Raw genomic sequence first — 13,392 nt, 5'->3', positions numbered from 1 at the left:
TTGCATGAATTGTGCTAATAAGCTAACATTTAGTATAACACATTATTAGTCCCAGCAGAGGCGAGCACTAAAGCTAAGCCCTGCTCATACATTTCTAATCTCTTACTACTGTAAAATAAGTCTTTAGCAGGCGTTTCTAGAGTGCTAAACAGATTTGTAGTTTATAAACTGCCTTGTGGATAAATTGTTGAGTCTTTGTTGCACTGCTGCGCTGCTTAGCTAACTCATTTGCCAACTGGTGGAACTTGAAAGCTATGTTTAGTATGGAAGCCCGTTTCCGCCACTAAAAAAAAAAAAAAAGATCCATAACTCGAAATTTCGAGTTATTTTCTTGAAATTTCGAGTTCTTTTCTCAAAATTCGGACTTATTAACTCGAAATTTCGACTTATTAACTCGAAATTTTGAGAAAAATAACTCGAAATTTCGAGTTATTAACTCAAAATTTTGAGAAAATAACTCAAAATTTCGAGTTAGCGGTGCCAATAAGAAATCTACGTGGCTGATGTCATTTCCTTGTTACCCGGAAAGATATGGCGCAAAAGGGTGCACACTCAAAACTGGATCGTGTCGTGAGCTACTGTATAACAACAAATGGCGCCAGGTTCTTCAGTTTTGAATGCCTTCCTACAAATGATAACTGGATAAAAGGTATACAAAAACAGTGTGACCGCGATTGTTACATACAAAGTTGAACAGAATGCAACGTGAGGGTTAACCAAAGGCACCTATAAGGTTTCTGTTACACGCTAATGACACCTGTTACGTCTGATGAAACAGACGTTTTGCTGAAAGCATGCATAATAAGTGTACAGCACTGTATAAAACAAAATCACAAATCACCCAAAACAGGGAATATGACTGACAACTATATAAATAAGGAACAAAACCAATAAAACTGTAACCAGACAACTGAGAAAATGTGGGATTGACTGTATTGTGATGCTGATTGTAGTTACAGTGCAAATGGACACTTAAAAATGCAGTTCCCACTTCTCCACCATAGTCAGAGCTCATAATGTAGGTAGGCACAGATACTTTGATGATAATATGGTGGCTTTATTTTAATTTTGTAATTTTAATTTACATCCTTCCTTACAGCATGGGAGACTTGACTGAATTCTTGAAACAAAGAGAAGTCTCTGAGGAAATTATACAGACCTTGCAGAATGAGAAGGTACTTAATTCCAACAAGATACTGGTTGAAATGCAACTTTTCCTCATTGTTCTTAAGTTAAAAATAGGATTGTATTTTCAAGGCTGGTTGTTTCAATAAATTAAATTATTTTTCCATCTTTAGATTGATGCCAGTGTCATAAGTCTAATGACAGATGAGGAGCTGAAGACTTATTTGCCATCATACGGTGATCGTCTAGCAGTATTTGGATTTTGCAGATAGAGGGGCAGCAGCCGCAAGTCAGCGCTTTTTGAACGGCTGAAATCCAAACTGTCCAAAAGAAAATTATCTGAAGAGGATGGCAGTAGCACACGGCAATAAGAAAATTCCCAAACAACCCATAAAAGAAATGCTCTTAAGAGAAATAGAAAAATAGAAATAGGATGGATGCATTATGATGAAGACACTGAGGTTTTCAAGCAGGTTAGAGCTAGACGAGGAGGAGGAACAAGAAAAATAGACATTTGCAAGGATGCCAAGAAAAGGGACATATTACAGGTTGCAACAGGCCTGTTCTTTCCAGATGGGGGAAACATTCAGGGGCCCTTAACAGATTTTGACTGTGATCTGAAGGATTATCAAGAGATGATAGTCGATGATGCATTGACAGTAGGAGAACTTTATCATGTCACAAAACTAAATATCCTCAGGTTCTACCTCACCACAAAGAAAAAACAAAATGACAGCCTTCAGAGCTCCAACTCAGGTTTGTATCCATCTTCAGAAATTGAAGCGAGTCCTCAAAACCAAACCTCTTCTTTTTCTGTCACTACAGTCCAAACATCTGCTCCATTTGAAACAATCAGCCATGATGTGACATACATTGAAGACACTCCAAACGATAACCTTCCACAAACTTCCACGCAGTCTCTAAGTGCTAACACTTCTCACAGCAGTGACATTATTTTTGTTGGCCCCTTTTCTGACAGTGAGCCAATAAATTTGGATGACACCCTGATTTTTTCTCCACAACCTGGTCCATCCAGTGAGAGAGTGAGGAGAGTAGTGGTGGTCCACAGAGGGCAGGTAATGTCAGAGCTCATTTCACATTTTAGTGATAAGGACCTTGAAGATGTCGACATCAAAATCCAGGTCTTACTGCCCGATGGAACACCTGAAATGGCCCATGACGATGGGGGAGTTGTGAGAGATTGTCTTTCAGAATTCTGGAAAGAATTCTATGACAAGTGCACCACTGGAAACGTTTACAAAGTGCCCTTCTTAAGGCATGATTTTGGGCAACCGGAGTGGGAGAGTGTGGGCAGAATCATTGCATTTGGGTGGGTTAGAGAGAAATATCTGCCTGTGAAAATTGCACCTGCCATTCTGGAACAAGCTGCCTTTGGATATGTAAAGAGTGATACTGTGGAGAATTTCCTTAAGTTCATGCCTGACTCTGAGCGTACAGTGTTAGAGGCGCGGCGATCAGACTTTAGCACCGTGGACCAAGAAGAACTTATAGACATACTTGATAACCACAGCTGCAGAAAGATACCAACAGCCTGCAATGCCACTGAAGTCCTATTGGAGCTTGCACACAAAACACTTGTCCAAGAGCCTGCCTATGTTATTGAACAGTGGGAAAGAACACTCAGCATGCCACGGGAAAGCCTTTGTGATCTATCTTCAGTTTATGAAACCCTCCAACCAACTGTGAGAAAAGTTCTCAAGTGTCTCACTTTCCCTGAAACAATGACGGCTCACCAGAAGCTGATTCAGAAATATCTAACTACATATGTGAAGAATGCTGAGAAGGAACATTTGTGTTTGTTCCTCAGGTTTTGCACAGGTTCAGATTTACATCTGGGAAAGAACATCATCATTGGGTTTGACGAACTTAAAGGTTTCCAGAGACGACCTGTGGCACACACATGTGGGTGTGTACTGGAGCTGTCGATAAATTATGACAGCTATCCTGACTTCAGATCGGAGATGAACAGTGTGTTGGAATCAAATGTGTGGGTTATGGACATTATCCAAAGGTTTGATTCACGGACAATGGCTTAAAAGCCATTGTTGTTTTACAACAGATTATATTTGAGTTGTGAACTAAGACTAAAGTGTTCCCATGTGAATGTCACAGCAAAGGTTTCAGGTGTTTAAAAACTGAGTTCCAAGAAAAAGTCTTTGGTGAAATACCACTGTAATGCAATTTGAGGTACTTCTTTGTGTTTCTGTGTAGGTAGGGTTAGGGTAGGGTTAGGGTTAGGGTTAGGGTTAGGGGTTAGGTGTTGAAGTAAGACCAGGCCCGGCTATTGCCGGAACCTGAGGTGCACGGTCCATCAATGGGATTGGGAACGGTGCCCCCCTGTTCAAAAAATTACCCTTAGCGGGTGTAGTGCACTGCCGTTGGGCCATCGCGACGTTTCGGCTGGGTATAGCCTTCCTCAGGCTGGCCCAACGTCTCTCTATGTTCTTTTCTGTTTCTGTCTTTCTGTTGCCACTCAGGGCCTTTTATACTGGGCTGTCTCCGCCCCTTTTTTCTTAGACACTTCTTTTTCTAATTCTTTTCTGTTTCTTTTCTGTTTCTCAGTTTTTACGTGACTCTCCCTTTTTCCATCTTTCTTTGTGTTTCGTCTTTCAACTTTAACCCTTTGTTCACTTGTTTTTTTCTCTATGTTTTTTTTCTTCCTTTTACATGGCACCCCCTGCATTGTAGACATCCCGTCCTGTGTTCTTTATGTTCTCTTTAATGGCACCCCCTTCCTTTATATCCTTTCCATTTTGTCTTGTATGTGTCACTCATTCCTTCTTTGTTTGTCTTATCTTTCTTTGTGTCTTTTACGTGACTTTCTTTTTCTTACGTGACTTTCGTATTCATTTTCTTAAGTTTTCTTATCTTTCTTTGTGTCCTTTACGTGACTTTTTTTATTCACTTTCTTTGTTTATGTCACTTGTTCCCTCCTTATTTGTCTTATCTTTCTTTACGTCTTTTACGTGACTTTCTTAGTCCTTTTCTTAAGTTTTAGGGTTAGGGTTCCCTTTGGTGAGGGTTAAGAGGGGGAGGAAAGGGGGGAGGAGGGGAGGGGGGTCAAAGGGGTTAGGGTTAGGAAAAGTTAGTGGGTGGGGGGATTAGGGGTTAGGGTTAGGGGTTAGGGTTAGGGATGTGGGATTGAGTCCGGTCCCTAAAGGGTCCGGACGGTGCTCGGTCCATCCCTCCACCCCTGCCACTTGTCCCCTGCTGGACACGTCTACGGGAAGGCAGCCGCCCTCTCCCGTGACGCACCACCGTCCAGCCTTCTGAGTCCATCCGGGACCCCATGGATTTTTTTGTATCTCTTGATGTCGCCTTTGTTATCTTTATTTAATAATTGTTTTAATGTGCTATTTATTCCAGTTAGATATGTAAAATATGTGTATATGAATTTACAATCACAAACAAAGGCGAGAAAAAAGAAAAAGGAAAAAAAAAAAAAAAAAAAAAAAAAAAAAAAAAAAAAAAAAAAAAAAAAAAAAATAAATGAAATTTGTTTTTAAACAAAAATAAATGAAATTAATAAAATTGTTTAATTTTTAATAAGTGAAAACCAATGAATTAATGTGCCCACTGCCGCGACGTTTCGACCCAAGATAGGTCTTCCTCAGGCTGGGGCACAATGAATAAGCTGGGAATGCACAGAGAGAGAGAGATGTTGCCTCTTCAACGGTCAGCTCCCAAATGAGCTCCTCTCTGCTGTGCAGCCTTTTATAGGCTTGGTTTCCAACGTGAGTTTTTTTTCAAACTTAGGTTAGTCAATGTGTTTTGAAATGTCTGCGATGGTTTTAGACTAAAATGAATGTGTGGTTTTTTAACCTTTGTAATAAAATTACATGAAATGGATTTTTATTTTGTATATTACGTGAATTTTCAAAAACTGTATTTTTAAGTGATGTATATGAGATTTTAAATTTGTCTGTTTATGTTTTTTAAATCCAATCGTGTTTTTATGAATTTTTGTTGAGTTTACAGAGAAATGAGTTTATGATTTGAAATTTGCATTTGTGTTTTTAGGGGTTTTAATAAATTTTGTATATTACGTGAATTTTCAAAAAAACTGTATTTTTAAGTGATGTATATGAGATTTTAAATTGCCTGTTTATGTTTTTTTAAAATCCAATCGTGTTTTTATGAATTTTTGTGAGTTTATAGAGAAATGAGTTTATGATTTGAAATGTGCATTTGTGTTTTTTAGGGGTTTTAATAAATTTTGTGATTTTAACAACTGTTTTAGTGTGAATTGTAAAGTCCTTAAAAGGGGTATAGATAAAATTGTTGTGGTAACGGTTTTAATAAAGTTCTAACGCCCAATATATCCCGTTTCCCCATTGTTTGTTTATTATACACAATTTGTAGTATGTAATCATACCGTGTCATTTATCCTTTATTCCAAAAAAGGTATTTATTGATTTATTTATTGAGGGATTTAGATTATGAACCGCCCCCAAACAAAAAGTTAGGGCTAGGGGAAAGACATTTGGGGTAGGGCTAATACATCGTTAGGGTAGGGGGGTTAGGGTTAGGGTTAGGGGTTAGGGGTTAGGGTTAGGGTTAGGGTTAGGGTTAGGGGGTGAGGGGGTTAGGGTTTAGGGTTTAGGGGTTAGGGTTAGGGGTTGGGGTAGGGTTAGGGTTAGGGTTAGGGTTAGGGGTAGGGTTAGGGTTAGGGTTAGGGGTTAGGGTTAGGGTTAGGGTTAGGGGTTAGGGTTAGGGTTAGGGTTAGGGTTAGGGTTAGGGTTAGGGTTAGGGGTTGGGGTTAGGGTTAGGGGTGAAGGGGTTAGGGTTAGGGTTAGGGGGGTTAGGGTTAGGGTGAGGGTTGGGTTAGGGGTTAGGGGTAGGGTTAGGGTTATAGGGTTGGGGTTAGGGGTTTAGGGTTAGGGTAGGGGGGGGGTTAGGGTAGGGTTAGGGTTAGGTTAGGGTTAGGGGTCAGGGGTTAGGGTTAGGGTTAGGTTGGGTTTAGGGGTGGGGGGTTAGGGTTTAGGGTTAGGGGTTAGGGTTAGGGTTAGGGTTAGGGTTAGGGTTAGTGGGGTTAGGTTAGGGTTAGGGTAGGGTTAGGGTTAGGGTTAGGGGTTAGGGTTAGGGGTTAGGGTTAGGGTTAGGGTTAGGGTTAGGGTTAGGGTTAAGGGGTTAGGGTTAGGGTTAGGGGTTAGGGGTTAGGGTAGGGGTAGGGATTCGGGTTAAGGGTTAGGGTTAGGGTTAGGGTTAAGGGTTGGGTTAGGGTTAGGGTTCGGGGGTAGGGTGTAGGTTCGGTTAGGGTTAGGGTAGGTTAGGGGTAGGGGTTCGGGGGTTAGGGTTTAGGGGGTTAGGGGTTAGGGGTTAGGGGGGTTAGGGTTAGGGTTAGGGTTAGGGTTAGGGGGTTAGGGTTAGGGTTAGGGGGTTAGGGTTAGGGTTAGGTTAGGGGTTAGGGTAGGGTTAGGGTTAGGGGTAGGGGTTAGGGTTTAAGGTGCAGGGTTAGGGTTAGGGTTCGGGTTAGGGTGGGGTTCGGGGTTCGGGTTTGGGGTTGGGTTGGGGTTGGGGGTTAGGGTTAGGGGGTTAGGGTTCGGGGTTGGGGTTGGGTTAGGGGGTTAGGGTTAGGGTTCCGGGGTTCGGGTTAGGGTTAGGGTTCGGGTTCGGAGTTCGGGTTCGGGTGTCGTGTTCGGGGTCTGGTTAGGGGTGCGGGTTCGGGTTAGGGTTAGGGGTCCGGGAATTCGGGTTTCGGAGGTTAGGGTTCAGGGTTCGGGTTCGGGTCGGTTCGGAGGTGGGGTTCGGTTTGGGTTCGGGTTAGGTTCGGGTTGACGGTTCGGGGTTAGGTAGGGTTAGAGGTTCGGGTTCGGGTTCGGGTTCGGGTTAGGGTTCGGGTTAGGTTGGGTTCGGGTTCGGGGTTCGGGGTGCGGGTCGGGGTCGGGATTTACGGGTTCGGGTTCGGGTTCGGGTTCGGGTGCGGGGTTCGGGGGCGGGGTGCGGGCTTCGGTGGGGTTAGGGTTAGGGTTAGGGTTCGGGTTCGGGGGTCGGGTTGGGGGTTGGGTATCGGTTCGGGTTCGGGTTCGGGTTCGGGTTCGGGTCGGGTTCGGGTTGGGTGTCGGGTTCGGGTTCGGGAGGTTCGGGTTCGGGTGCGGGTTCGGGTTCGGGTTCGGGTTCGGGTTCGGGTTCGGGTTCGGGTTCTGGGTTAGGGTTCGGGGTCGGGGGCGGGGTTCGGGTTACGGGATTCGGGGTTCGGGTTGGGTTTCGGGGTTCGGTTCGGGGTCGGGTTCGGGTTCCGGGTTCGGGGTTAGGGTTCGGGTTCGGGTTCGGGTGCGGGTTCGGGTTGGGTTAGGGGTCGGGTTAGGGTCGGGGGGTCGGTTCGGGGTGAGGGTGCGGGTTAGGGTTAGGGTTGGGGTTGGGGTCGGTTGGGGTTCGGGTTCGGGTTAGGGGGATTCGGGTTGGAGGTTTCGGGTTCGGCGTATCGGTTCGGGTTCGGGTTCGGGTTAGGGTTCGGGTTCGGAGTGTCGGGTTCGGGGTTTTCGGGATTCGGGTTCGGGTTCGGGGTTCGGGGTCGGGTTCGGGCGGGTTCGGGGTTCGGGTTCGGGTCGGGTCGGGTTGGGTTTCGTGGTCGGTATAGGGTTCGGGTTCGGGTTAGGCGTTCGGGTTCGGGTTCGGGTTCGGGGGGTTCGGGTTCGGGGTTCGGGTTGGGTTCGGGTTCGGGTTTCGGGTTTCGGGTGCGGGTTCAGGTCGGGTTAGGGTTCGGGTTGGGTTCGGGTTCGGGGTTCGGGTTCGGGTGGGTTCGGGGTTGGGTTCGGGTTTTCGGGTTCGGGTTCAGGGTTCGGGTTTCGGGGTTGGGGGTTTCCGGGTTCGGGTCGGGTTCGGTTGCGGTTCGGATTTCGGGTCGGGTTCGGGTTGGGTTCGTGCGGTTACGGTTCGGGTGCGGGTAGCGGGGTCAGGGTGCGGGTTCGGGGTGGGTTCCGGTGGGGTTGGGGTTCCGGTTCGGGTTCGGGTTTCGGTTCGGGTGCGGGTTCGGAGTTGGGTCGGGGGTGTACGGGTTCGGTTCGGGGGTTCGGGTTCGGGTTCGGGGTTCGGGTTAGGGGGTCGGGTTCAGGGTTCGGGTAGGGGGCGGGGTTCGGTTCGGGTTCGGGGTTCGGGTTCGGGTTCGGGTTCGGGTTCGGGTTCGGAGGTTCAGGTCGGTCGGGTTGGTTAGGTCGGTTCGGGTTCGGGGTTCGGGTTCGGGTTCGGGCGGGTTCTGTTTCGGGTTCGGGTCGGGGTTCGGGTTAAGGGTTCGGGTTCGGGTTCGGGTTCGGGGGTTCGGGTCGGGGGTTCGGGGTTCGGGTTCGGGATTCGATGGTTCGGGTTAGAGGTTCGGGTTCGGGTTCGGGTTCGGGTTCGGGTTGGGTTTAGGGGGTTCGGGTTCGGGGTCGGGTTTCGGGTTCGGTCGGGTTTCGTGTTCGGGTTCGGGTTCGAGGTTTTCAGGGGTTCGGGTTCGGGTTGGTTCGGTTCGGGTTCGGGTCGGGTTCGGGTTCGGGTTCGGGTTCGGGTTCGGGTTCGGGTTCAGGTTATCGGGTTCGGGTTCGGGTATTCGGGTTCGCGGTTGGGGTTCGAGCTTCGGGTTCAGGTTCGGGTGCGAGGTTCGGGGGGTGCAGGGTTGGGTTGCGTAGATTCAGGAGTTCGGGTCTACGGGTTCGGTTCGGGGGGGCGGTTCGGGTTCGGTGTCGGTTCGAGGGTCGGGTTCGGGTTTCGGGTTGGCATTTCGGGTTCGGGGTTCGGGTTCGGTTGTCGGGTTCGGGTTCGGGTTCGGGTCGGGTCGGGTTTCGGGTTCGGAGTTCGGGTCAGGGGTTCGGGGTTCGGCGTTCGGGTTCGGGTATCGGGTTCGAGGTTCGGGTTAGGGTTCGGGTTCGGGTTGGGTTCGGTTCGGTTCGGGTTCGGGTTCGGGGTTTCGGGTGCGGGTTCGGGTGCGGGTTCGGGTTCGGGTTCGGGTGGCGGGTCGGGTTCAGGGGATCGGGTTCGGGGTTTAGGGTTCGGGTTCGGGTATCGGGTTAGGGTTCGAGGTTCGGGTTCGGTTCGGGTTCGGGTTCGGGGGTTCGGGGTTCGGGTTCGGGTTCGGAGGTTCGGTTCGGGGTTCGGGTGGGGATGTCGGGTTCGGGGTTCGGGTTCCGAGGTTCGGGTTCGGGTGCGGGTTCAGGGTTTCGGGGTCGGCGTTCGGGTTCGGGGTTCGGGTCGGGTTCGGGTTAGGTTCGGGGTCGGGTTCGGGTTCGGGTTCGGGTTCAGGGATCGGGTTCGGGGTTCCGGGTTCGGGTGCGGGGTTGGGTTCGGGTTGGGTTCGGGTTCGGGTTCGGGTGAGGGTTCGGGAGTTCGGGGTTCACTGGTTCGGGTTAGGGTTCGAGGTCGGGTCGGTTCGGGTCTCGGGTCGGGTTCGAGGTTCGGGTTCGGGTTCGGGTTGGGGGTATCAGGGTTCGGGTTCGGGTTCGGGGATATAGGGTTCGGGGTTCGGTTCAGGGTTCGGGTTCGGGTTCGGGTTCGGGTTCGGGTTCGGGTTCGGGTGCGGGTTCGGGGTTCGGGTTCGGAGTTCGGGTTCGGTTGGGTTCGGGGGTGGGGTGCGGGTGCGGGTATCGGGTTGGGTTCGGGGTTCGTGTCGGTGCGGGTTACGGGTCGGGGTTCGGGTTCGGGTTCGGGGTTCGGGTGCGGGTTCGGTTAGGGTTCGGGTTCGGGTTCGGGTCGGGTATCGGGTTCGGGTTGGGAGTTCGGGTTCGGGTTCCGGTGCGGGTTAGGGTTCGGGTTCGGGTTTTCGGGTCGGGGTGCGGGTTCGGGTTCGGGTTTCGGGTTACGGGTTCGGGTTGGGGTCGGGGTTCGGGTTCGGGTTCGGGTTCGGGGTTGGGGTCGGGGTCGGGGTCGGGTAGGGGTTTAGGGGTTCGGGTTCGGGGTTCGGGGTTCGGGTTCGCGGTTCGGGTTCGGGGATGCGGTTCGGTGTTCAGAGGTGAGGGTTCGGGGTACGGGTTCGGGTTCGGGTTCTGGATTCGGGTTACGGGTTAGGGGTTCAGGTTCGGCTTCGGTTCGGGTTCCGGGGTTTCGGGTATGGGTTCAGGGCTCGGGTTGCGGGATTCGGGGTTCGGGTGCGGGTTCGGGTTCGGGTTCGGGGTGCGGGTTCGGGTTCGGGTTCGGGATTTCGGGGTTCGGGTTCGGGGTGGGTTCGGGGTTAGGGTTCGGGTTCGGGTATTCGGGTTCGGGTTTCGTTCGGGGTACGGGTTCGGGTTCGGGGTCGGGTTAGGTTCGGGTTGGGTTCGGGGTTCGGGTGCGGGTGCGGGTTCGGGGTTCGGGTTTCGGGTTCGGGTTCGGGTTCGGGTTGGTTGGAGTTCGGGTTGCGGGGTTTCGGTTTACGGGTTTCGGGGTTCGGGTTCGGTTCGGGTTCGGGTTCGGGGTTCGGTTCGGGTCGGGTTCGGGTTCGGTTCGGGATTCGGGTTCGGGGTTCGGGTGTACGGGTTCGGGTTCGGGTGCGGGTTAGCTCGCTCTCCCCCCCCCCCACGGCGGCGGCGGCCCCGCGCGCGCTTCTCCCCCACCCCCTCCCCCTCCCCCGACCCCTCCCCCCCCCCTCCCCCCACCTCCCCCGCACCCGCCCCCCCCTCCCCCTCACCCTCCCCCCTCCCCCTCCCCCTCCCCTACCCCCTCCCCCTCCCCCGTTCCCCATCCCCCTCCCCTTCACAACCGCCCCTCCCACTCCCCCTCCCCCTCCCCCTCCCCCCCTCCCCCCCACCCCCCCTCCGCCCCTCCCGCTCCCCGTCACCCCACCACTCCACGCCTCCCCGCCCCCTCCCCCCTCCCCCTCCCCTCCCCACTCACCCCCTGCCCCTCCCCCTCCCCCGCCCCCCGGCCCCCTCCCCCGACCCCCTCCCCCCTCCCCCTCCCCCCCCCTCCCCCCTCCCCCCCCTCCCCTCCCCCTCCCACCCTCCCCCTCCCCCTCCCCCGCCCCCTCCCCCTCCCCCTCCACCTCCCTCCCCTCCCCCCTCCCCCCTCCCCCTCCCCCTCCCCCGCCCCCTCCCCCGCACCCGCCCCCTCCCCCTCCCTGCCCCCTCCCCCTAACCGCGCCCCCCTCCCCCTCCCCTCCCCCCCTCCCCCTCCCCCGCCCCCGCTCCCCCTCCCCTCCCCTAACCCCCTGCCCCCCGGTCCCCCGACCCCCTCCCCCTCCCCCCCCCCCCCTCCCCTCCCCCTCTCCCCCCCTCCCCTCTACCCCTCCCCCTCCCCCTCCCCTCCCCCGCCCCCTCCCCGCTCCCCCGTCCCCCGCCCCCTCCCCCCTACCCCCCTCACCCTACCCTCCCCCTCCCCCCCTCCCCTCCCGCGCCCCCGCGCTCACCTCCCTCCCCCTCACCCCCCCCCCTCCCCCGCCCCCCTCCCCCTCACCCTCCCCCGCCCCCGACCCTCCCCCCCCTTCTCCCTCCCCCTCCCCCTCCCCCTCCGTGCGCCCGTACCCCTCCCCCCCCCGCCCCCCTCCCCCTCCCCCCCCACCTCCCCTCACCCCTCCCCCTCCCTCCTCCCCCGCCCCCTCCCCCTCCCCCTCCCCCCTCCTCCTCCCCCCCCCCCTCCCCCTCCCCCTCACCCCCTCCCCCCCCCATCCCCCTCCCCGCCCCCTCCCCCTCCCCCACCACCCCGCCCCCTCCCCCCCCCCCTACACCACCTCCCCCCTACCCCTCCCCCCGCCCCCCTCCCCGCCCCCTCCCCTCCCCCTCACCCTCACGCCGCCGCCTTCGCCCCTCCCACACTCCCCTCCCCCTCCCCCTCACCCGCACCCCTCGCCACCTCACCCTCGGGCCCCGCCCCTCCCCCCATCGCCCCGCCCGCCTCCCCCCGCCCCCTACCCCTCCCCCTCCCCTCCCCCTCACCCTCACCCTCCCCCTCCCCCTACCCCCCTCCCCCCTCCCCCGCCCCCCTCCCCCCTCCCCCTCCCCCCTCCCCCGCACCCTCCCCCCTACCCACCCCTCACCCGCCCCCTCCCCCCGCCCCCCCCTACCCCCTCCCCCGCCACCCTCCCCCTCACCCCCCCTCCCCCCTCCCTCCCCCTCACCCTCCCCCTCCCCCCCTCCCCCCTCCCCTCCCCCCGCCCCCTCCCCCTCCCCTCCCCTCCCCCCCCCGCCCCGCCCCCGCCCCCCCCCCCCACCCCCCCCACCCCCCCCCCTCCCCCCCCCCGCCCCTCCCCCTCCCCCCCTCCCCGCCCCCTCCCCCGCCCCCTCCCCCCTCCCCTCGCCGCCCTCCCCTCCGGCCCTCTGCCCCGCCCCTCTCCACCTCGCACCCGGCCCCCTCCCCCTACTCCTCTGCCCTCTACCCTCCCCCTCACCCTACACCCTCCCCCTCCCCCACCTCCCCTCCCCCTACCCCTCCCCCTCCCCCCGCCCCACTCCCCCTCCCCCCCTCCCCCTCCCCCTCCCTCCCCCCCTCCCCCTCCCCCTCCCCCTCCCCCGCCCCCTCCCCCTCCCCCGCCCCCCCCCCGCCCCCTCCCCTCCCCTCCCCCTACCCCTCCCCCTCACCCTCCCCCTCCCCCTCCCCCGCCCCTCCCCCTCCCCCTCCCCCCCCCCCTCCCCCTCACCCTCCCCCTCCCCCCTCCCCGCGCCCCCTCCCCTCCCTCCCTCCCCCTCCCCTCCCCCTCCCCCTCCCCCTCCACCCTCCCCCCCCCCCCTCACCCCTCCCCCTCCCCCTACCCCCTCCCCCTCCCTCCCCCCTCCCCCTCCCCCTCCCCCTACCCCACCCCCTCCCCCTACCCCACCCCCGCCCCCTCACCTTACCCTCCACCCTCCCCTCCCCCTCGCCCCCCCCGCCCCTCCCCCTCCCCCCTCCCCCTCCCCCCTCCCCCCTCCCCCTCCCCCCTACCCTCCCCCTCCCCCTCCCCTCACCCCCCTCTCCCCCCTCACCCCTGCCCTTCCCGCCGCCCCCCCTCCCCCTTGTCCTCCCCCTCCCCTCCCCCTCCCCCTCCCCCCCCTCCGCCCTCCCCCTCCCCCCCTCCCCCTCCCGGCCTCACCCGCCCCCTCCACGCCTCCCCCTCCCCCGCCCCCCCACCCCCTCCCCTCCCCCTCCCCCTCACCTCCCCCTCCCCCTCCCCCCCCTGGCCTCCCTTTTCCTCACCCGCCCCCTCCCCCCTCCCCTCCCCCCGTCCCCTCCCCCTCCCGCACATCCCCCTCACCGCTCCCCCTCACCCTCACCACCCCGCCCTCCCCTCCCCTCCCCCGCCACCCTCCCCGCTCCCCCGCGCCCCTCCCGGCCTCGCCCCTCCCCCTCCCCCGCCCCGCTCCCCCTTACCCCTCACCCGCCACCCCT

General features: G+C 57.0%; 1 protein-coding gene and 1 pseudogene across 2 annotated transcripts; both read left to right on the top strand.

Moving 5' to 3' along the window:
- Nucleotides 1–379: 379 nt before the first annotated feature.
- Nucleotides 380–3,348, top strand: LOC120742962. Of its 2 annotated transcripts, XM_040046494.1 has the most exons (3): nucleotides 380–649; nucleotides 1,100–1,175; nucleotides 1,299–3,348. In XM_040046494.1, the coding sequence occupies exon 3, from the start codon at nucleotides 1,563–1,565 to the stop codon at nucleotides 3,180–3,182; it is 1,620 nt and encodes a 539-aa protein (XP_039902428.1). In that variant the 5' UTR covers nucleotides 380–649; nucleotides 1,100–1,175; nucleotides 1,299–1,562; the 3' UTR covers nucleotides 3,183–3,348. The 2 variants fall into 2 exon arrangements, with proteins under 2 accessions (XP_039902428.1, XP_039902427.1); XM_040046493.1 differs by lacking the exon at nucleotides 380–649 and having other exon boundaries at nucleotides 732–1,175.
- A 6,819-nt stretch (nucleotides 3,349–10,167) lies between these two features.
- LOC120742979 overlaps nucleotides 10,168–13,392 on the top strand; it is a 4,536-nt pseudogene continuing 1,311 nt past the window's right edge.

Source organism: Simochromis diagramma, unplaced genomic scaffold (assembly GCF_900408965.1).
Source record: "Simochromis diagramma unplaced genomic scaffold, fSimDia1.1 OVJJ01000005.1, whole genome shotgun sequence".
NCBI classification, from domain to species: domain Eukaryota; kingdom Metazoa; phylum Chordata; class Actinopteri; order Cichliformes; family Cichlidae; genus Simochromis; species Simochromis diagramma.
Note: the sequence above shows the minus strand (reverse complement) of the source record. Positions and strands in the feature narration are given on the sequence as shown.

What these genes read in the sequence shown, in the direction of transcription:
- LOC120742962 (XM_040046494.1), top strand. Translation starts at nt 1,563, where the DNA reads ATGCATTATGATGAAGACACTGAGGTTTTCAAGCAGGTTAGAGCTAGA.